At 33.5% G+C, this 23,380-nt stretch overlaps 3 protein-coding genes across 9 annotated transcripts in view; 2 read left to right on the forward strand and 1 right to left on the reverse strand.

Annotated features, from left to right (window-relative positions):
* The window catches only part of LOC138327353 (glycine receptor subunit alphaZ1-like), a 129,521-nt gene that overhangs the window by 76,088 nt on the left and 30,053 nt on the right, over positions 1 to 23,380 (reverse strand). For 6 of the 7 annotated variants that reach the window (XM_069273381.1, XM_069273386.1, XM_069273385.1 and 3 more), the window contains exons 2-3: positions 21,744 to 21,840; positions 414 to 475 (exon numbers count right to left, since the gene is read on the reverse strand). The gene's annotated coding sequence lies outside the window, so the exon portion shown is untranslated. Of the gene's footprint in view, positions 1 to 413; positions 476 to 5,928; positions 6,116 to 21,743; positions 21,841 to 23,380 lie in introns of those variants that run through there. The other variant, XM_069273384.1, reaches the window with a different exon arrangement.
* On the forward strand, positions 13,855 to 14,433 carry LOC138326819 (putative golgin subfamily A member 6-like protein 19). The gene is made up of 2 exons (XM_069272822.1): positions 13,855 to 14,043; positions 14,167 to 14,433. Exons 1-2 carry the CDS (start codon positions 13,855 to 13,857, stop codon positions 14,431 to 14,433), a joined length of 456 nt encoding a protein of 151 aa, XP_069128923.1.
* On the forward strand, positions 14,803 to 15,312 carry LOC138326820 (putative golgin subfamily A member 6-like protein 19). Its single transcript, XM_069272823.1, has one exon. The coding sequence runs from the start codon at positions 14,803 to 14,805 to the stop codon at positions 15,310 to 15,312; it is 510 nt and encodes a 169-aa protein (XP_069128924.1).

Here is a 23,380-nt window from a genome sequence, read left to right on the forward strand (position 1 = left end):
TCGCTTTCTAGTTCTATTGTGTAATTATGTGAAAATGGTAATCTCGCGAAAACAGAGTGGTTTACAGTTATCGTATTTTACTGATTGTGTCCAACATCTGTAATTGAAATAACTCAAAAGCTCTATTTAACATTATCGTTACATTTCAGCACTAATTAAGGCGTCTCATGAAAAAGATACTTAACAATGCATTTGCAGTTTAACTAAAACAACCGCATTGCATGATAATTGAATAATTTCATAACCAAATATCACACGAAATACGTGCTAATTATAAGTTAAGTGCAAATTCTATATGGTATACACATTTAAAGAAATGAACTATAATAAAAGACTTAATACCAAGAAAGTATTTACGACACAATCAAAATGCTTTTTTACTGTAAGATAAAACAGTCGGTTATACATCTTACCTGCCAGAAGCTTCACATATCTCTCCGTCTTTACTCTGAGCTGTCCTTTGTGTGCTTCACGCCTTTAAACATACAAGACATAGAATGGCATAAAGTCTTATAATATCGAGGCGGGCGTCTGGTAATGTATCCAGTCGCTCAGGTGATGAAGGGATGCTTGCATTGGTTGCCCCATAGCAAAAATGTAATATCGAACAATATGTACATGCATAATGTGGACGCGTGGATAAACGAGAGTTTAGAGCACTATAAATATTTCTCTGATGTCTTTTACCGTATCGATATTTACAGGTGAACTAAAAACAACATGGAATTGTCTTGAAGGCACAACCTCCTAGACACCCGGCAATTAGACATAAACCGGTGATTTTCTGTTACAGTATATTGAACCAGATGAAATAAAGCTTACTTTTACAGTTACCTTTCTGCAAAATAAAGCATTTGGATAAAAAGCAGCATTTCTCTATGCGCTGCCAGAATGTTTCCTTTCTGTACGTAACTTTAACTTTGACCTAAATGTTACTATTAGAAGCTTGGCTCCTTTCTGTACGTAACTTTGACCTAAATGTTACTATTAGAAGCTTGGCTCCTTTCTGTACGTAACTTTAACTTTGACCTAAATGTTACTATTAGAAGCTTGGCTCCTTTCTGTACGTAACTTTAACTTTGACCTAAATGTTACTATTAGAAGCTTGGCTCCTTTCTGTACGTAACTTTAACTTTGACCTAAATGTTACTATTAGAAGCTTGGCTCCTTTCTGTACGTAACTTTAACTTTGACCTAAATGTTACTATTAGAAGCTTGGCTCCTTTCTGTACGTAACTTTAACTTTGACCTAAATGTTACTATTAGAAGCTTGGCTCCTTTCTGTACGTAACTTTAACTTTGACCTAAATGTTACTATTAGAAGCTTGGCTCCTTTCTGTACGTAACTTTGACCTAAATGTTACTATTAGAAGCTTGGCTCCTTTCTGTACGTAACTTTGACCTAAATGTTACTATTAGAAGCTTGGCTCCTTTCTGCAAACTTTGTTTATGTTTATAACATAAGTATAATATTCATACAAATTCCATGTTATGCTCCCCAATGGGTCTCCGGGTCTGTAGTTAAGTAACATATACCATAATTCCAGTTATTTATTGTGTAAATCGTCTTCAAAGTATGGTTTAATACATGAGTATGTAGGTCTACGTATTAATAAAGTCTGGCGTTATTTCGCGTAACGAATCCTGTCGTCTGTTCATTTGTAAGCCAAACAATATGTGCATGTTAATAAATACGAGTTATTTTATAAATCTAATAGACAGAAGACAAAGGCGTTAATAGCCAAGAAAATGTCTCTCAATTAGAGGTAAAGTTTGGAAAAATGAAAATATCATTTTTGCATTAACAACAGCGTATATTATCAAAACAGAGCAATTGTGATTTTGTATTTCCATGTGAGACGCAATTCCGTTCGGAGCGTACGATACATATTTTGATACTTTTCACTAGCTATTAATTTCGTTTATGATGAAAATTGCAGCACAGTTAAACGATTTCTCATCTATATTGCATTCTGCTAGTATCCTAAATGAAATCATGCTTATTTAACACAAAATTGTTTTCAAGCCGCATGTTTTATATTTAACATTCTTGATAACGTCTCATTTGGAGATGATGGTGATATTTTCAAAATAACTTCAATCAGTCCAGATATCACAGGCAATGGTCTATATTGTGACAGTGACATAGGTATTTATTTAATAATTAACACTTAACAATATAGGATTTTGATACCGTGCTGTCATCCATGTAAAAAGAGGTATCATTAAACATTGACAATGTATTGAATCATAAGCCAATGCAATATGACGTATTTGAATGGAATGTGTATCATTTTGTGTGGTTTGGATAAGATAAAGACACACTTGTGAGTGCAGAATGCATAAGGTAATAGATAATAAAGGAAATGTAATTGCAGAGAATGGAAATTGAGGGCGAATACACACACTAACAATCGTATGCTAATTACACCTTGTGACTGTTGTGTCGGAAAAAAACCCTCCTTATACGGGGGTTTGTAGATGCATACATGGTGTTGGTGAGGTACATATTACCGTCAGTTAGTCCCACCTTCCGGTTATTGTGATGTCATATTTTATCGGAACGTTTACAAACGTTAGACGCCGGAGTGTAGCACTGTTGTAATGGGGCCGATAACGTTTGTGCGGGATTAATGTTTCTATTGGTGATGGAATGATGTCAAATGACGTTATCGCGGGATAACGTCGTTTCAGCGGGAAGATTACAAAGAGTTACGTTCCATCACCGCTGGAGATACTAGTCCCGCACAAACGTTATCGGGTATCACGTGGTACGTGAGACGCCGGAGTGTAGCACTGTTGTAAGTTTAGTATTGCAAAGTCTGTGCACTTTGCATATTTTAATTTAATTAAGGGTTCCTGTTTAATTGGTAAATTATGCATTAGAAATTATTTATATAAAAAATAGATTCAACGAACTTATTACTTCTTAAAGACCTCCTCCCAAAATAAACTAACTGTAAACTTAGCTGTTTGATCTGTATAGATGCAGTCTATGGGAAGAAAGTGATATTCATATCGTTGTCTATACATTCAATACGATCAGTGATACTTTCTAGTATAGTTCACCATTTGGCTGTTGTTTTGGACAATTACTGATGAGTAGAACATAAAATAACGTACGATACTCATGTTTCATACCGCTTTTAAACGCACGTCTCTGTATTCCTTATCTCAAAAAATACCCCTTAAAATGAATCAATGAGCTATTATGAATGCAATGATAAAAGGAGCTTCTAAGAAGAAATGATCGATGTAGGAGTTTTCAAACTGTGTTATTGTCCAATGTCATGACAGTAAACAACAGATGCAATCCACAAGGTAGCAATGGCCTAATCCCAGATCAGCCATGTATTGTGATACGAACGTTTGATAAGTACCTCAGCGTTCGAGCCCATATACTGTTTTATACCGCACGGGTATAACAGTTCTTCAATGACTGTGAACAAATGGAATAGCCGCCATATAAATAACTCCAACACTTCTTACTTGTGTTTTGTCCATGCATACCATTATCTTTTGCCATTAAACGCTTTCAAACTGAAACATGACAATACCATTCCCATTTCCAGGAACATTTACTTTTAAAATGAATGTATGTAATGCTACTACATCACGTAACGTCGTCTGTTCCTAAATGATTCTGTTTTGTATTGATGCATTGTAATCAAAAGTCTGCTTCCAAGGAAGGTGAAGATTTAATGTCTGTAACATGATGTTGATTAATCTCACTTTATATCAAATTATTGGACACATTCAGGTACGAGACAGCTGGATTACATAATGTTATCCAATAGGTTCCATAGCATTTCCATTCATCTTTTTATTTCATATGTTGGGCACTAATATTAGAAACGTAATGGCATACGGCAATGCTACATTTAATTTGTATACATATATTGATATTTTATTATTTTCAATAACAGAGGCAGTTTACTGATATTACAGTCGCTGTCTTTGATTCATTCGTTTTAGAATCTCGATAATGCAGTATACATGTATCGAATTTGTTACATTCTTGAAAATAGATAATATTGTACAAGTAAAACGTTGATGAGTTGCAGGGTTTCGGCATCTGATCTACACAGCATTGGTAGGTCACAGTGCTGGAGAGGATATACAATGGTAGCTATATATACTATTTAAGGTAAACTGCCTTGCCAAAACGGTTTTTTTTAATATTCAAAATTAGAATGTAAAACGAAAATGATAACTTTGTACAGTCGCAAAAGTTACTAACTTTAAAAATACGACACTTATCCTTACTTTTGGAAAAATCTAATTAAACAAAATGAATGCTAATTTTCCTAACCCGGGTCGTATTATGTTTCTCGCCTGCGTCCTACATCTGTAATTACTGCGCATTATTTGATAATCACTGCGCCAGACGGTAAAACAGCGAAGTGAATATTCACTGTTAACATAGATTACACATGGTATCTATTTGGTTTTGTAATCTCATCAGTACATATTTTCTTGCGTTATTTTATTTTTGTTTTTAAAAAGGAAGTGGCCTTTAATACATGACGTGTTGGCTATTTGGCACCGGAAGACTATTGCATATAAAATTCAAAACATGATGATGAATTTCCATATCTGTAGTGTTGTTCCCTTATTTCTATACTGTTGGTGATATTCGTTCAAACCGGATTTCTTATTTTGCATAGTTATTTGGGAAAATGACATATAACATGTTGATTACTTTAGCCAACATAATAAATAATAGCGGATTCTACTATAATATCAGTATAAACATACTAGGCCTTACTTAAAAACTTTGAAAAATATAGGGGCCGCGGTGGCCGAGTGGTTAAGATGTCGCGACATATAACTACAAGCCCTCCACCTCTGGAATACGGGTTCGAATCCCATGTGGGGGCAGTTGCCAGGTACTGACCACTGGCCGGTGTTTTTTCTCCGGGTACTCCAGCTTTCCTCCACCAACAAACCTGGCACTTCCTTACATGACCCTGGCTGTTAATAGGACGTTAAACTAATAAAACGAACAAATATATACGATACATATGATCTTGGTGTGGCTATCTCTTACTTATATGTGAGTTTGTTGATAATCTCTAAAATTATGCAAGTAAGGCATTAACATATCACTACGAAGTGCTTAGTAGAATCTAAATAGATATATTATGTTATTTCTGTATAGTATTTCTTGTAACGAGCATTTTCATTGGCTTAAAATTACTTGAATATTGAAATGATTATTCATAGCAGATTGGATTGAATAAACTAGAATAAATGTCATTAAGACATAACATAAACATTCTCACGGTTTATTTAAAGTACACTCAGATTTTTGTGATATATCTTCAAAACATAGAAAATATATTTAAGTTTACACAATTGGCCCATGTCAGGTCAGTAACATATAACTGTAAGTAACATTGAAAATAAACTCATCGATTGTCATCTAGTGTATGGCGGTTCCCTGCAGACGCTAGAGGTAAAAGACTAAAACTCCAATATACTTCTGATGTAACATTATGCATAATGATTAGCTATCTGTATTTTACATTGTGTACGTTATCTCTAGGGGTACATTTACAAAACATCTTCAAGTTTAAGGGATATAAAAGACATATCTTCAATATTGACAATGGGAACTATACCATTTTCAATATCATCATCCTAAGATGTCAGATCATGTAAAAGTTTTGCTTTAGCTAGTTTTAATTCCCCAATAGACATGTGTTATTGATTTAAGGTACATTATATTGGTGTTAGACGAAATGTTACGTAAAACTCGATACGGGCAAAATGTTTGCACCAAAATATCAAAACTATATTATACATAGAGTTTTATCATTGCATGAGATGATATAATTCGATGAGTAATTCAAGTCTTAAATCTAAGACATTGCATAGAGCGATGAAAGTTATGAGTAAGAATGAAGTTATAAACCTGTACCTTACCTGTCTGTGTAGCATCAATAACGCTGCTCCCACAGATCCTGGCCAGGACTATACACTGCTGAGACAATGTGTGAGTTAGAGGCCAGAACTATCTCATCACTTCGATTACAGTAAACATTGCTTACATGAATTCGTTCACCCTCAATCCACCTGATCTCTGTAGTGGGATGTTATGACATGTAAGTGTCACTGTGTTTAAATCTTGTGTATTCGGCCTTCTGTTTTACATGTAATGTCACATCTGTATATAATTTTATACGGTCGAACCACACCAAAGTCGAACTATTTAATCCGCCTCATTAATACTCCTAACATGTGTTAATGAAGTAGCAATGGCAAGGTTATCTATGGAACTTAATCTCTGACCTTGATTGTTACAACATAAGATTTAAAATCAATTTAGGCTAATCCTATTATGTTGTTTTGAAATCTCTTCGCATTAATCATGAGGTAAATATGTAGGATATTAGATGGAATATTGGAAAACTTACAGTATCGCAATCATTAATATTGTCTGGAATATTGAGTAAAAAATCATTTCTAATTTTATGTCGAGGGAATCAAATTTTATGCCTTTATAAGATATATATGATTTAGAGCAGAGTACGCATTTCAACAGTAAGGAATCATTGGAGACCAACACAACAATTTCACTGTAAGCGTAGTGTGTTGAACACTGTACTCGTAACACAACTTATACGAACATTTGTTTGTTTGTTTGCTTGTTTAGTTCCACGTCATATTACTTGTCAGGGTCATGTGAGGACGTGCTAGTTTTAATGGTGGAGGAAAAAACCACCGACGACAGCAGTCAGTACACCCAGCAACAGCTCCAGGTGGGATTCAAACTCGCGACAAAGAGGTGGAGGGTTTGTGGTAATATATCGGGGCATCATAACCACTCGATGTTTATTTTACAGTAACCTAATCAACACCTTTGATGTTTATTTTACAGTAACCTGAACAACACCTTTGATGTTTATTTTACAGTAACCTAATCAACACCTTTGATGTATATTTTACAGTTACTCGAACTACACCTTTGATGTATATTTTACAGTTACTCGAACTACACCTTTGATGTTTATTTTTCAGTTACCCGAACTACACCTTTGATGTTTATTTTACAGTAACCTGAACAACACCTTTGATGTTTATTTTACAGTAACCTGAACAACAACTTTGATGTATATTTTACAGTAACCTGAACAACAAGTTTGATGTTTATTTTACAGTAACCTGAACAAACCTTTGATGTTATTTTATAGTAACCTAACAACACCTTTGATGTTTATTTTACAGTAACCTGAACAACACCTTTGATGTTTATTTTATAGTAACCTGAACAACACCTTTGATGTTTATTTTACAGTAACCTGAACAACACCTTTGATGTTTATTTTATAGTAACCTGAACAACACCTTTGATGTTTATTTTATAGTAACCTGAACAACACTTTGATGTTTATTTTATAGTAACCTGAACAACACCTTTGATGTTTATTTTACAGTAACCTGAACAACACCTTTGATGTTTATTTTATAGTAACCTGAACAACACCTTTGATGTTTATTTTACAGTAACCTGAACAACACCTTTGATGTTTATTTTACAGTAACCTGAACAACTTTGATGTTTATTTTACAGTAACCTGAACAACACCTTTGATGTTTATTTTACAGTAACCTGAACAACACCTTTGATGTTTATTTTACAGTAACCTGAACAACACCTTTGATGTTTATTTTACAGTAACCTGAACAACACCTTTGATGTTTATTTTACAGTAACCTGAACAACACCTTTGATGTTTATTTTACAGTAACCTGAACAACACCTTTGATGTTTATTTTACAGTAACCTGAACAACAACTTTGATGTTTATTTTACAGTAACCTGAACAACACCTTTGATGTTTATTTTACAGTAACCTGAACAACACCTTTGATGTTTATTTTACAGTAACCTGAACAACACCTTTGATGTTTATTTTACAGTAACCTGAACAACACCTTTGATGTTTATTTTTACAGTAACCTGAACAACACCTTTGATGTTTATTTTACAGTAACCTGAACAACAACTTTGATGTTTATTTTACAGTAACCTGAACAACACCTTTGATGTTTATTTTACAGTAACCTGAACACACAACTTTGATGTTTATTTTACAGTAACCTGAACAACACCTTTTATTTTAGTAACCTAAAACACTTGGTTTTATTTTACAGTAACCTGAACAACACCTTTGATGTTTATTTTACAGTAACCTGAACAACACCTTTGATGTTTATTTTACAGTAACCTGAACAACACCTTTGATGTTTATTTTACAGTAACCTGAACAACAACTTTGATGTTTATTTTACAGTAACCTGAACAACACCTTTGATGTTTATTTTACAGTAACCTGAACAACACCTTTGATGTTTATTTTACAGTAACCTGAACAACACCTTTGATGTTTATTTTACAGTAACCTGAACAACAACTTTGATGTTTATTTTACAGTAACCTGAACAACACCTTTGATGTTTATTTTACAGTAACCTGAACAACACCTTTGATGTTTATTTTACAGTAACCTGAACAACACCTTTGATGTTTATTTTACAGTAACCTGAACAACACCTTTGATGTTTATTTTACAGTAACCTGAACAACACCTTTGATGTTTATTTTACAGTAACCTGAACAACACCTTTGATGTTTATTTTACAGTAACCTGAACAACACCTTTGATGTTTATTTTACAGTAACCTGAACAACAACTTTGATGTATATTTTACAGTAACCTGAACAACACCTTTGATGTTTATTTTACAGTAACCTGAACAACACCTTTGATGTTTATTTTACAGTAACCTGAACAACACCTTTGATGTTTATTTTACAGTAACCTGAACAACACCTTTGATGTTTATTTTACAGTAACCTGAACAACACCTTTGATGTTTATTTTACAGTAACCTGAACAAACCTTTGATGTTTATTTTACAGTAACCTGAACAACACCTTTGATGTTTATTTTACAGTAACCTGAACAACACCTTTGATGTATATTTTACAGTAACCTGAACAACAACTTTGATGTTTATTTTACAGTAACCTGAACAACACCTTTGATGTTTATTTTACAGTAACCTGAACAACACCTTTGATGTTTATTTTACAGTAACCTGAACAACACCTTTGATGTTTATTTTACAGTAACCTGAACAACACCTTTGATGTTTATTTTATAGTAACCTGAACAACACCTTTGATGTTTATTTTACAGTAACCTGAACAACACCTTTGATGTTTATTTTACAGTAACCTGAACAACAACTTTGATGTTTATTTTACAGTAACCTGAACAACAACTTTGATGTTTATTTTACAGTAACCTGAACAACAACTTTGATGTTTATTTTACAGTAACCTGAACAACACCTTTGATGTTTATTTTACAGTAACCTAATCAACAACAACTTTGATGTTTATTTTACAGTAACCTGAACAACACCTTTGATGTTTATTTTACAGTAACCTGAACAACACCTTTGATGTTTATTTTACAGTAACCTGAACAACACCTTTGATGTTTATTTTACAGTAACCTGAACAACAACTTTGATGTTTATTTTACAGTAACCTGAACAACACCTTTGATGTTTATTTTACAGTAACCTGAACAACACTTTGATGTTTATTTTACAGTAACCTGAACAAAACAACCTTTGATGTTTATTTTACAGTAACCTGAACAACAACCTTTGATGTTATATTTTACAGTAACCTGAACAAACACCTTTGATGTTTATTTTACAGTAACCTGAACAACACCTTTGATGTTTATTTTACAGTAACCTGAACAACACCTTTGATGTTTATTTTACAGTAACCTGAACAACACCTTTGATGTTTATTTTACAGTAAACAAAACCTTTGATGTTTATTTTACAGTAACCTGAACAACACCTTTGATGTTTTATTTTACAGTAACCTGAACAACACCTTTGATGTTTATTTTACAGTAACCTGAACAACACCTTTGATGTTTATTTTACAGTAACCTGAACAACACCTTTGATGTTTATTTTACAGTAACCTGAACAACACCTTTGATGTTTATTTTACAGTAACCTGAACAACACCTTTGATGTTTATTTTACAGTAACCTGAACAACACCTTTGATGTTTATTTTACAGTAACCTGAACAACACCTTTGATGTTTATTTTACAGTAACCTGAACAACACCTTTGATGTTTATTTTACAGTAACCTGAACAACACCTTTGATGTTTATTTTACAGTAACCTGAACAACACCTTTGATGTTTATTTTTACAGTAACCTGAACAACACCTTTGATGTTTATTTTACAGTAACCTGAACAACACACCTTTGATGTTTATTTTACAGTAACCTGAACAACAACCTTTGATGTTTATTTTACAGTAACCTGAACAACACCTTTGATGTTTATTTTACAGTAACCTGAACAACACCTTTGATGTTTATTTTACAGTAACCTGAACAACACCTTTGATGTTTATTTTACAGTAACCTGAACAACACCTTTGATGTTTATATTTTACAGTAACCTGAACAACAACTTTGATGTTTATTTTACAGTAACCTGAACAACACCTTTGATGTTTATTTTACAGTAACCTGAACAACACCTTTGATGTTTATTTTACAGTAACCTGAACAACACCTTTGATGTTTATTTTACAGTAACCTGAACAACACTTTGATGTTATTTTACAACCTGAACAAACCTTTGATGTTTATTTTACAGTAACCTGAACAACAACTTTGATGTTTATTTTACAGTAACCTGAACAACACCTTTGATGTTTATTTTACAGTAACCTGAACAACACCTTTGATGTTTATTTTACAGTAACCTGAACACACACCTTTGATGTTTATTTTACAGTAACCTGTTTATTTTAAGTAACACAACACCTTTGATGTTTATTTTACAGTAACCTGAACAACACCTTTGATGTTTATTTTACAGTAACCTGAACAACAACACACTTTGATGTTTATTTTACAGTAACCTGAACAACACCTTTGATGTTTATTTTACAGTAACCTGAAACAACACCTTTGATGTAACCTGAACAACACTTTGATGTTATTTTACAGTAACCTAAAACACACTTTGATGTTTATTTTACAGTAACCTGAACAACAACTTTGATGTTTATTTTACAGTAACCTGAACAACACCTTTGATGTTTATTTTACAGTAACCTGAACAACACCTTTGATGTTATATTTTACAGTAACCTGAACAACACCTTTGATGTTTATTTTACAGTAACCTGAACAACACCTTTGATGTTATATTTTACAGTAACCTGAACAACAACCTTTGATGTTTATTTTACAGTAACCTGAACAACACCTTTGATGTTTATTTTACAGTAACCTGAACAACAACCTTTGATGTTTATATTTTACAGTAACCTGAACAACAACTTTGATGTTATTTTACAGTAACCTGAACAACACCTTTGATGTTTATTTTACAGTACCTGAACAACAACTTTGATGTTTATTTTACAGTAACCTGAACAACAACTTTGATGTTATTTTACAGTAACCTAACAACACCTTTACAGTAACTGAACAACACACCTTTGATGTTTATTTTACAGTGAACAACACCTTTGATGTTATTTTACAGTAACCTAACAAACCTTTGATGTTTATTTTACAGTAACCTGAACAACACCTTTGATGTTTATTTTACAGTAACCTGAACAACACCTTTGATGTTTATTTTACAGTAACCTGAACAACACCTTTGATGTTTATAGTTTACTTGAGTAACCTGAACAACACCTTTGATGTTTATTTTACAGTAACCTGAACAACACCTTTGATGTTTATTTTACAGTAACCTGAACAACACCTTTGATGTTTATTTTACAGTAACCTGAACAACACCTTTGATGTTTATTTTACAGTAACCTGAACAACACCTTTGATGTTTATTTTACAGTAACCTGAACAACACCTTTGATGTTTATTTTACAGTAACCTGAACAACACCTTTGATGTTTATTTTACAGTAACCTGAACAACACCTTTGATGTTTATTTTACAGTAACCTGAACAACACCTTTGATGTTTATTTTACAGTAACCTGAACAACAACTTTGATGTTTATTTTACAGTAACCTGAACAACACCTTTGATGTTTATTTTACAGTAACCTGAACAACACCTTTGATGTTTATTTTACAGTAACCTGAACAACACCTTTGATGTTTATTTTTACAGTAACCTGAACAACACCTTTGATGTTTATTTTACAGTAACCTGAACAACACCTTTGATGTTTATTTTACAGTAACCTGAACAACACCTTTGATGTTTATTTTACAGTAACCTGAACAACACCTTTGATGTTTATTTTACAGTAACCTGAACAACACCTTTGATGTTTATTTTACAGTAACCTGAACAACACCTTTGATGTTTATTTTACAGTAACCTGAACAACACCTTTGATGTTTATTTTACAGTAACCTGAACAACAACCTTTGATGTTTATTTTACAGTAACCTGAACAACACCTTTGATGTTTATTTTACAGTAACCTGAACAACACCTTTGATGTTTATTTTACAGTAACCTGAACAACACCTTTGATGTTTATTTTACAGTAACTGAACAACACCTTTGATGTTTATTTTACAGTAACCTGAACAACACCTTTGATGTTTATTTTACAGTAACCTGAACAACACCTTTGATGTTTATTTTACAGTAACCTGAACAAAACCTTTGATGTTTATTTTACAGTAACCTGAACAACACCTTTGATGTTTATTTTACAGTAACCTGAACAAACCTTTGATGTTTATTTTACAGTAACCTGAACAACACCTTTGATGTTTATTTTACAGTAACCTGAACAACACCTTTGATGTTTATTTTACAGTAACCTGAACAACACCTTTGATGTTTATTTTACAGTAACCTGAACAACACCTTTGATGTTTATTTTACAGTAACCTGAACAACACCTTTGATGTTTATTTTACAGTAACCTGAACAACACCTTTGATGTTTATTTTACAGTAACCTGAACAACACCTTTGATGTTTATTTTACAGTAACCTGAACAACAACTTTGATGTTTATTTTACAGTAACCTGAACAACACCTTTGATGTTTATTTTACAGTAACCTGAACAACACCTTTGATGTTTATTTTACAGTAACCTGAACAACACCTTTGATGTTTATTTTACAGTAACCTGAACAACACCTTTGATGTTTATTTTACAGTAACCTGAACAACACCTTTGATGTTTATTTACAGTATACAGTGAACAACACATTAGATGTTTATTTTTCAGTAACCTGAACAACTTTTTTGATGTTTATTTTATAGTAATCCGAACAAACATTAGATGTTTATTGTACAGTGATCCGAACAACACATTAGATGTTTATTTTTCAGTAACCTGAACAACATTTTTGATGTTTATTTTATAGTAATCCGAACAACACATTAGATGTTTATTGTACAGTGATCCGAACAACACATTAGATGTTTATTGTACAGTAACCCGAACAACACCTTTGATCTTTATTTTAAACTGAAAGAGCAGCAATGTGCATATACTCGATTCGGGTTGATAGTAAGTGAAGGGAAAAGGTCAGACAGATTGTAACTGATATAACAAGCTATCCTTTCAGCGAAAAAAAGATAAGTTTTCTTGACCTACTTCATTACAATCGACAGGCTAAGTATATTGTTTTACGTACGCTACACATGCCTACAGTATCTTAGTCAAAGAACTGTTGAGACTGACCAAAGAATTATGGAAACTGACCAAAGTATTGTGGATACTGACCAAAGTATTGTGGATACTGACTAAAGAATTGTGGAGACTGACCAAAGAATTATGGAGACTGACCAAAGAATTATAGAGACTGACCAAAGAATTGTGGAGACTGACCAAAGTATTGTGGAGACTGGCCAAAGAATTATGGAGACTGACCAAAGAATAGTAGAGACTGACCAAAGAATAGTAGAGACTGACCAAATAATTGTGGAGACTGACCAAAGAATTGTGGATACTGACCAAAGTATTGTGAGACTGACCAAAGAATTGTGGAGACTGACCAAAGAATTGATGAGGAGACTGACCAAAGAATTGTGGAGACTGACCAAAGATTGTGGAGACTGACCAAAGAATTATGGAGACTGACCAAAGAATTGTGGGACTGACCAAAGAATTGTGGAGACTGACCAAAGAATTGTGGAGACTGACCAAAGAATTGTGGAGACTGACCAAAGAATTGTGGAGACTGACCAAAGAATTGTGGAGACTGACCAAAGAATTGTGGAGACTGACCAAAGAATTGTGGAGACTGACCAAAGAATTGTGGAGACTGACCAAAGAATTGTGGAGACTGACCAAAGAATTGTGGAGACTGACCAAAGAATTGTGGAGACTGACCAAAGTATTGTGGAGGACTGACCAAAGAATTGTGGAGACTGACCAAAGAATTAGAGACTGACCAAAGAATGTGGAGACTGACCAAAGAATTGTGGAGACTGACCAAAGAATTGTGGAGACTGACCAAAGAATTGTGGAGACTGACCAAAGAATTGTGGAGACTGACCAAAGAATTATGGAGACTGACCAAAGAATTGTTGAGAGACTGACCAAAGAATTGTGGAGACTGACCAAAGAATTGTGGAGACTGACCAAAGAATTGTGGAGACTGACCAAAGAATTGTGGAGACTGACCAAAGAATTGTGGAGACTGACCAAAGAATTGTGGAGACTGACCAAGAATTGAGACTGACCAAAGAATTGTGGAGACTGACCACTGACCAAAGAATTATGAGACTGACCAAAGAATTATGGAGACTGACCAAAGAATTGGTTGACCAAAGTATTGTGGAGACTGACCAAAGAATAGTAGAGACTGACCAAAGAATAGTAGAGACTGACCAAAGAATTGTGGAGACTGACCATAGAATTGTGGATACTGACCAAAGAATTATGGAGACTGACCAAAGAATTGTGGAGTCTGACCAAAGTATTATGGAGACTGACCAAAGAATTGTGGAGACTGACCAAAGAATTGTGGAGACTGACCAAAGAATAGTAGAGACTGACCAAAGAATAGTAGAGACTGACCAAAGAATAGTAGAGACTGACCAAAGAATTGTGGAGACTGACCAAAGAATTGTGGATACTGACCAAAGAATTGTGGAGACTGACCAAAGAATTATGGATACTGACCAAAGAATTGTAGAGACTGACCAAAGTATTGTGGCGACTGACCAAAGAATTGTGGAGACTGACCAAAAAAGAATTGTGGATACTGACCAAAGTATTGGAGTCTGACCAAAGAATTGTGGAGACTGACCAAAGAATTGTGGAGACTGATCAAAGAATTGTGGAGACTGACCAAAGTATTGTGGAGACTGACCAAAGAATTGTGGAGACTGACCAAAGAATTGTGGAGACTGACCAAAGAATTATGGAGATTGACCAAAGAATTGTGGAGACTGACCAAATGAATATATGAATTGGTACAGAGGTGCTTCCTAGTTGTATTTTATGTGTTTCCCGCACTATGAACGATAATCTTTACATTATCATATACATTTCCAACTATCACAGGTTTTTTTTAATTAAATATTCATATACTGTGTTCCATCATTCACCAAAGGCGAATTTTATGGCAATCGCAATAAAGCTTTAACAGAAACACTAATTGGTTTTCAGACCTGAGCTGAAACTGTAATGTCAACAATAACAATCCATACCCACATTGCTACATACGAATATAACTGTAATTAACATCAGGGTACTTCACGCGTAAGTATGGCAAACGTTCTATATGTGTATGTTACCATTGTTCCTGTATTTATAAATTTATTGTTTTCTGTAAAATCTTCAATATTGGAGGATGGACATTGAATGGATTATTATTATCGACCTCGTCACAGTATACTATAGCATTTATCTAATACTTGCCGTATGTTTGATATTTCAAGGTCATCCTGTGTTCTCGAGTAAAATGGAAACCTATACGGGTAGAGCCTATATATATAGATGTGTATTATGATGAGGTTTGAGCATGCTTTAGATCCTGTATTAATTTTTCACGTACACGGAAGCATCTTGCGGAAGACAATAGTTTATTTCCTTTTGTTTCTTTTCATCTTTCTTTTTTATCTATCTTGTGATACTCTTATTTGTTTAATTTTATCTTTCAGGTTTGACTTCGTCACTTCGTTGGGGACACAGTAAGAAGGTACTGAAGATACAAGGCTCATAGAAAGGATGGAACTCAGAAGTGTACACAAAATAAGGAGAATGACAAGATCGCCGACCGCGTCGGTGTGTCTGATGTGTCTCGGGAATGGACATTTTTTAATGTCGTGCGTTGTAAAAGCTTTCCCTTCTTGAGTGTGTCCCGATGTGACTCGGCATGAGAGTTCATCACAGCAGAGCTAGTGTCACTAAAACTAAGGAAGTGAAGCGTGGACATCAGGGCGCCTCGATGATTTATATTTACTAGTTTAAAGGCAGCTTAACAAGTGGAACATCGTCTTAGTGAATGGGCCCCTTCCAACAGCAGGTCCCCAGTGGCTCCGACATATCTAGCAATTAAAGCTGAGCAAAAGCTGTATTGTACGGCACACTGATCTGGGAGTTCGCAGACTGATCGGTAAATAGTCAAAGCTGTTTTTTTTCAATAGTGTGCAGAGTATATGTCAATGCAGCTTCGTGACTAGTAACTAATTTTACCGAACGCCAACACAAATAGCCGTTTTCCATTTGCGTTTATGACAGCACGGTTTTGTAATATAAATATGAGGAGTAAGTTTAGCGTCGTAGATAGTTGTCATGTTGAATCCATTGCAGTGACACCTCGGATGACTTTTATGAAGATTTGTTTGATCATACTACCTTGCTCGGTGACGAACATACTGTATAACATTAAATACTCTTGGTTTAGACATTTTGATTGTTGTTAAGAAAAAACCACGAATAAAACACAACGACATTCATTCAATACAAAACTGCAATCATGTTTACAAAGACACACCACGAATATTTCTCCCCACGAAACAAATAAAGCTTCAGACCACGAAAGAAAGCACTCACGACTATTTCACATTTTAGAGTATATGTCATTCGCATTATGTGTACTATAAGCTTCAGACGAAATACTTATCATAATTCTAAAATTTAAATGGTGAAAACATAGATTACAGCTTTTATAAAGAATACATCGGCATTAAACAGAGTCGACTCACATCAATAACGTATACAATTGTGTATATGTAACCATTTAATCTATCTATTGTTTGTTTTTTGAGAAAAGTACAATATTTGTTAATATAAACAAACGACAATAAACACCTCAATACAATTGTACGACAGACAATATTGCATCAGTAATAGAGCTTAACATTGCTAACATGTACATGTAACGTGAACCTGTATCTCACTAATGTGCCCTTCCTTTCGTACATGATGCTTATAAGATTTCCTAATATTTCTGCTCTTTTTGGCATATATATCAGCGAAAAGAGTTCATAGAACTTTTTTCTATCTATTGTTATTTTCATTATTTATACAACATTGCGTCTATTTTGTAAGCTTCATATATATATTTAAGAAACCCAGAAACAATAAATAATCACTAAACCTTTATCAATTCGACGTCTCAGGTCATATCGGCATTCCAAGTGTACTACGCGACCTAAACATACGTTATACGACAATATAGCTGATATATCTAAAATCAGTAGTATTTGTCTCATGTAGTTTAACTTTCAAATATTCGTGAATGAAAGGCAATGCTAGCTGAAACACATTTCCCAATCAATAAAGTTCTTCAAGGTTTTACTTTAATGATCTATCTAGATATAAGATTAAACACATTTATTAGTGCCGTCATCTCTACAGTCAATGCTGCTGTCTATAACTGACAATGTCTGACTGATCTACAAGGCTGGCTGTCCTCGGATCAGCTATTCTCTGGTTTAACAGGACCTATCTTTTCAGAAAAAATAAATAAATGGCAATACATAAACTTGGTTGCTTCAATAAAGCTATATAGACGTATGCATATTTAGAACGTTGTTATATTGTTCACATTGTTCACCTCGATGTTCAGTTAAAAAACAGTCCATAACAAGGACATGTATTGTTCGTTTCCGTTGACGTCACATAAACACATTGTACACTCATTGGGCGAATCAAACGTTGCGAGGATTTTGACTTTGAACAATACTAATATGGCGTCATTTTAATGTTTGTGGTCACGATAACAAAGCTTTATGTTTCGGCAGACTAATGATATTAATGAAATGAGTTATACGTTGAGGCCACTTTTTTCATAAATATGTAAAAAAAATTGATAAACCAGAAATATAAGGTAAGTTATTTCCGATAAAACATTTAGTAAAATGGATTTGTTGTTGCTATACCTGCAATCTTTGTGATTTCTAAAAATATTCCAATATACGTCCAGTGGATGCAACTCGATTTATTTATAATTCTGATAGATTCCACTACCTTGATTTTTGATAATATTAATCTTTACACATGTTTGATGACGTTGTGATCAATCATCGATTCCTCAGAATAGTTAATCATGACGTTTTTGGTGTGTTTTTTTACAATATATCTACCTCGTGTTATGATTTATAACAAGGTTGTAACTTTGAAAGCAAAGTCTTTTACAGCAATGATATATATACTGGTTGTTGACACGTAATGATTTAAATAAGTATGCAGCAAACTGTATGTGTTTTAGTTTATACAACAAAACATTCGATGATTATCTGATCAAGAATTCACATTTATACTGAAGACATTTTATTTGTCTATGTATGGCGTTGTCATCTTTGGCCTTACAGTTGAGCTACAAACGAATGTGTTGTTTATGTACGCGTGGTATTGTCATGTCATTGTTGGCTTTGCAGTTGAGCTAAGAAATCGAATCTAGACTTTGGAAAGTCTGCATTGAAACCTTCACTAAACACATTTTCATGATGATTTTTAATAGAAAAAAAAGTTGTCTAGGGGCTATCTATATAGTTGCATTACGTCAAAAACAAACATTAATACATGAAAACAACATACTGGAGATAGATGACAAAGCACACAAATCGCATGAAATAGAAAGTTTACATGATCGAATACGATACTCGTCTATGAACACACCTTAAGTTCCTTTGTAAGCATGATTATCCGATTCCCGATTTCGTCGCCATTCTATTACATTGTGGTAGCTAACACAAGTACGTGTGTATTCTTCACTAATACTGGATAATAATATTTAATGTACTTGGTGATACCGTTTGAAGTATGTTTTATATTTACTTAACGCTAATTAATTATTTAAAACATATGTTCAAGCATGGTGATTAAACCAGTACATATTGATTATCTATTTACGTTATCATTGCAATATACGTTGTGTTTGATCGAAGCTTTTCTTGAATTCCCTAGGTTTTTGATAAACTCTCCTCTAGGTTAATGTTATATGATATAATTAGGTCTTATGGGTACTGCAAAAACTTCAGACTATAGCATCCAATTTACATTGATTATTGTCCTCTATGAATTCAAAAACATAAAGATTTTTTGTCAATGTTTAGGACATTTTAAAGAGAAATACATTAATGTAATGTTTCAAACAAAGGGTCTGCTCTTTAGGTAAACGCTATGCGTTCTGCCTACGATGTTTTGACCTTTGAAATTTTGTTATATTTTATGAGACGTACGATGAAGGACGTGGAGTATGCTAGTGTCCCATAGAATGTTCTCAGTATTCTGTATTTGCACATTACAGAGATATCTGCCCTTGAGGGTAGGTATTAATTGTGACGATATGTGTTTGCGAGTTTAACGTCATACGTTTCGGGAAAAATGACGTGAATTGCGTTCACAAAATAATGACGTAACAATCGATAACTACCCGCAAGGGAGCTAACTCTGCAATATGCAAAGATGGAATACTCTATGACTAAATATTGTGTGTATGTACCATGAAGTCCCTCCGCTGTTTCAGTCACTGTTCCCAGACTCTAAAACACTGCCCAATGAACGACCGGCGCTAAATAAAGCGCCATATCACATACCGGTATCATATCCTACTTGACACGATTTGAACTCTTTCTCCTGATATCATGAATAAAACATCTATCCGCAGAGTAGCATGGCTGCGTGTCGGTGGGTCAGTCTGTAACAGTGGTGTGCTCGATTGATGTGATGTACAGATCTACACTGACTATCCCACCTACCCTCTATTTGTTACCATTGTTATTATGTATTATCAATCTTCTACTCCCTGTCAGGCTTCTTTAGTAGTAAATCCCGAGATGTTTAATTATCGTCAGACGATACATCATAGGCGATATTCCATAAAGCTATATCCTATTATTTTACGCTTGATACAACTCAACAGTTGCTCTGAACTAAAGCCTGTTCTTTGAATTTTATCGAATATTTCGAAATATTTTCTTCTGGTTGAAAAGTATGGCTTATTTAACGATATCGTTACACAATCAGTGGATATTTCACTGGATATATAACGATTTCATAACATAGATGTATCGAATATTAACTTGTGGGATACGATATAAAGATTTGTCCCTTCGTATAATTGTATTACCGTTGTAACGGAATGTGGATGTTTATTATGTAAACCTTCCTTTATCATTAAAGACACCAGTTATCTTTTAGCTGATATTGCAGACTAAAACATCATTTGTGTCTCGTACATATGTAAATGTTTGTATGATCACAAGCACAACAAAATGAAATATAACAATAAAACAAAATATACTACCTGATATAACATGTATATAAACCTACTTACAACCTGATATAACATGTATATAAACCTACTTACAACCTGATATAACATGTATATAAACCTACTTACAACCTGATATAACATGTATATAAACCTACTTACAACCTGATATAACATGTATATAAACCTACTTACAACCTGATATAACATGTATATAAACCTACTTACAACCTGATATAACATGTATATAAACCTACTTACAACCTGATATAACATGTATATAAACCTACTTACAACCTGATATAACATGTATATAAACCTACTTACAACCTGATATAACATGTATATAAACCTACTTACAACCTGCTATAACATGTATATAAACCTACTTACAACCTGCTATAACATGTATATAAACCTACTTACAACCTGCTATAACATGTATATAAACCTACTTACAACCTGCTATAACATGTATATAAACCTACACACACCTGATATAAACTGTATGTATATAAACCTACTTACAACCTGTATATAACATGTATATAAACCTACTTACAACCTGCTATAACATGTATATAAACCTACTTACAACCTGCTATAACATGTATATAAACCTACTTACAACCTGCTATAACATGTATATAAACCTACTTACAACCTGCTATAACATGTATATAAACCTACTTACAACCTGCTATAACATGTATATAAACCTACTTACAACCTGCTATAACATGTATATAAACCTACTCACAACCTGATATAACATGTATATAAACCTACTTACAACCTGATATAACATGTATATAAACCTACTTACAACCTGCTATAACATGTATATAAACCTACTTACAACCTGATATAACATGTATATAAACCTACTTACAACCTGATATAACATGTATATAAACCTACTTACAACCTGCTATAACATGTATATAAACCTACTTACTACCTGCTATAACATGTATATAAACCTACTCACATTTAAGTCTGGAGTCTTTTCCTTCTGACTTCTTCTCTAACAGTCCGGTTTGTCGTGAGATCTGGATTCTGTGACGTCATCGTTGACATACCCCGACCTTGAAATGACAGTATAATTACTTATTTGGGTGTATGAATATATATAATTACGGCTGTGACACAATTGATTTCAAATGGGAATGGTTTATAGGTATATATGCAAAGATAACCATTTATAAAGAAAATCACAAACAGGTTCTTAACAATCAGGTTTTAATTAAATAACTGTGCAAATATATGTACAGCGCGACTGAAGTGAATGGGGGAGCATTGAGGTATCATATTCTAAAGCAAGGTTGTCATTGCAATTATATTATACTTACACCTTAAAATAATCATATCCATAGAAGAATATAAGGGACTTTATCTTTTTTTTACATTGGTTCTATTGTAGATGAATTGATTTGTTTTATAGAAAAACATATCGTACCAAAATAATCTACATATCATTGTAATTAGGGATTTTGTTAACTCTATCATTTTGTAAAATGCGACGAAGTTAGTTGATTGTAAAATGATAATAATCATCATGAAGAAATTATCCTTTTTGTACTTATTAACTCCCAATCGTGCATACGATGTAATTTATATATTCAACATTCAATATTTAATATACATATGTAGTTAAATACATAGAACCTAATCTATGTTATTTCTGTGTAACGACATGGTGTAACGTAGGACAATACACTTCACCATTGTAAGCTGGTTGTTTTCTGTCTGGGTTTACAAAATTTGTGTGTTAACGTTAAATAAGATTTCAAATCTAGCATTGCTAACCTTGTAAGTTGCATACGGTAACATGTAAATATTCGTATTGCGTATTACTTTTTTAGACATTGATGAGTTAAATATATCAATGCATGTTATGTATGTTATAGGTAAATAGGTAGTTCCCTGTATACTAATGCATGTTATGTATGCTAAAGGTATTTAGATAGTTACATGTATGTTATATACCAATACATGACAAAAGTACTACTATTACAGACAGTCTTTTACAACCAGGGTACGTTCACATGGCAGTGCTCCAGATTTAAGTTATAACTATAAAGTCATATATACCCAGTGATGTGAATGAATACTCGTCTGATAGTCTAGATAACGTCTAGCGCGTTACTTAGTTACGATTTACCCGACAACACGACTCCCTCCGTCATTAAACTGTGGGTCGGGGTATTAGTAGTAATAAATGTAAATGGTTATCACTAAGTAACGGCAAACAATATTAGATGTGCAAAGTAGATTCTTTCATCTTTCAAAATCAAATTAATTATGCCCTTAGAATACTTTGGTGTGTGAATGAATCGTCATATTCTATAAAGAGTTTTCTATTATTTCATCACTTTATGTAATGGTACAAACAAACAAACATGATATGCAAACGGCGGTGAAAAAGTCTTCAATCAAGAATTCCACATCTATTTATAGCATAGGAAGTAACATAGGCCATAAGTACATTACATCTTTCTAATGAACTAAACGGTTTATTAACGGTACATTTCTGACGCTGATATGCCTTCTACAAGCTTTGTTAAAATAACCTAGACATGTATAACAATACAACATGCTAAAGGATGATAGAGACTAAAGCTGTGT

The sequence above is a fragment of the Argopecten irradians genome, chromosome 7 (assembly GCF_041381155.1).
Source record: "Argopecten irradians isolate NY chromosome 7, Ai_NY, whole genome shotgun sequence".
Classification (NCBI taxonomy): domain Eukaryota; kingdom Metazoa; phylum Mollusca; class Bivalvia; order Pectinida; family Pectinidae; genus Argopecten; species Argopecten irradians.

Coding starts and splice junctions, on each gene's coding strand:
- LOC138326819 (XM_069272822.1), top strand. CDS start 13,855: ATGGAGACTGACCAAAGAATTATAGAGACTGACCAAAGAATTGTGGAG. Junction 14,044..14,166: donor TGGATACTGACCAAAGTATT/GTGAGACTGACC, acceptor GACTGACCAAAG/AATTGTGGGACTGACCAAAG.
- LOC138326820 (XM_069272823.1), top strand. CDS start 14,803: ATGAGACTGACCAAAGAATTATGGAGACTGACCAAAGAATTGGTTGAC.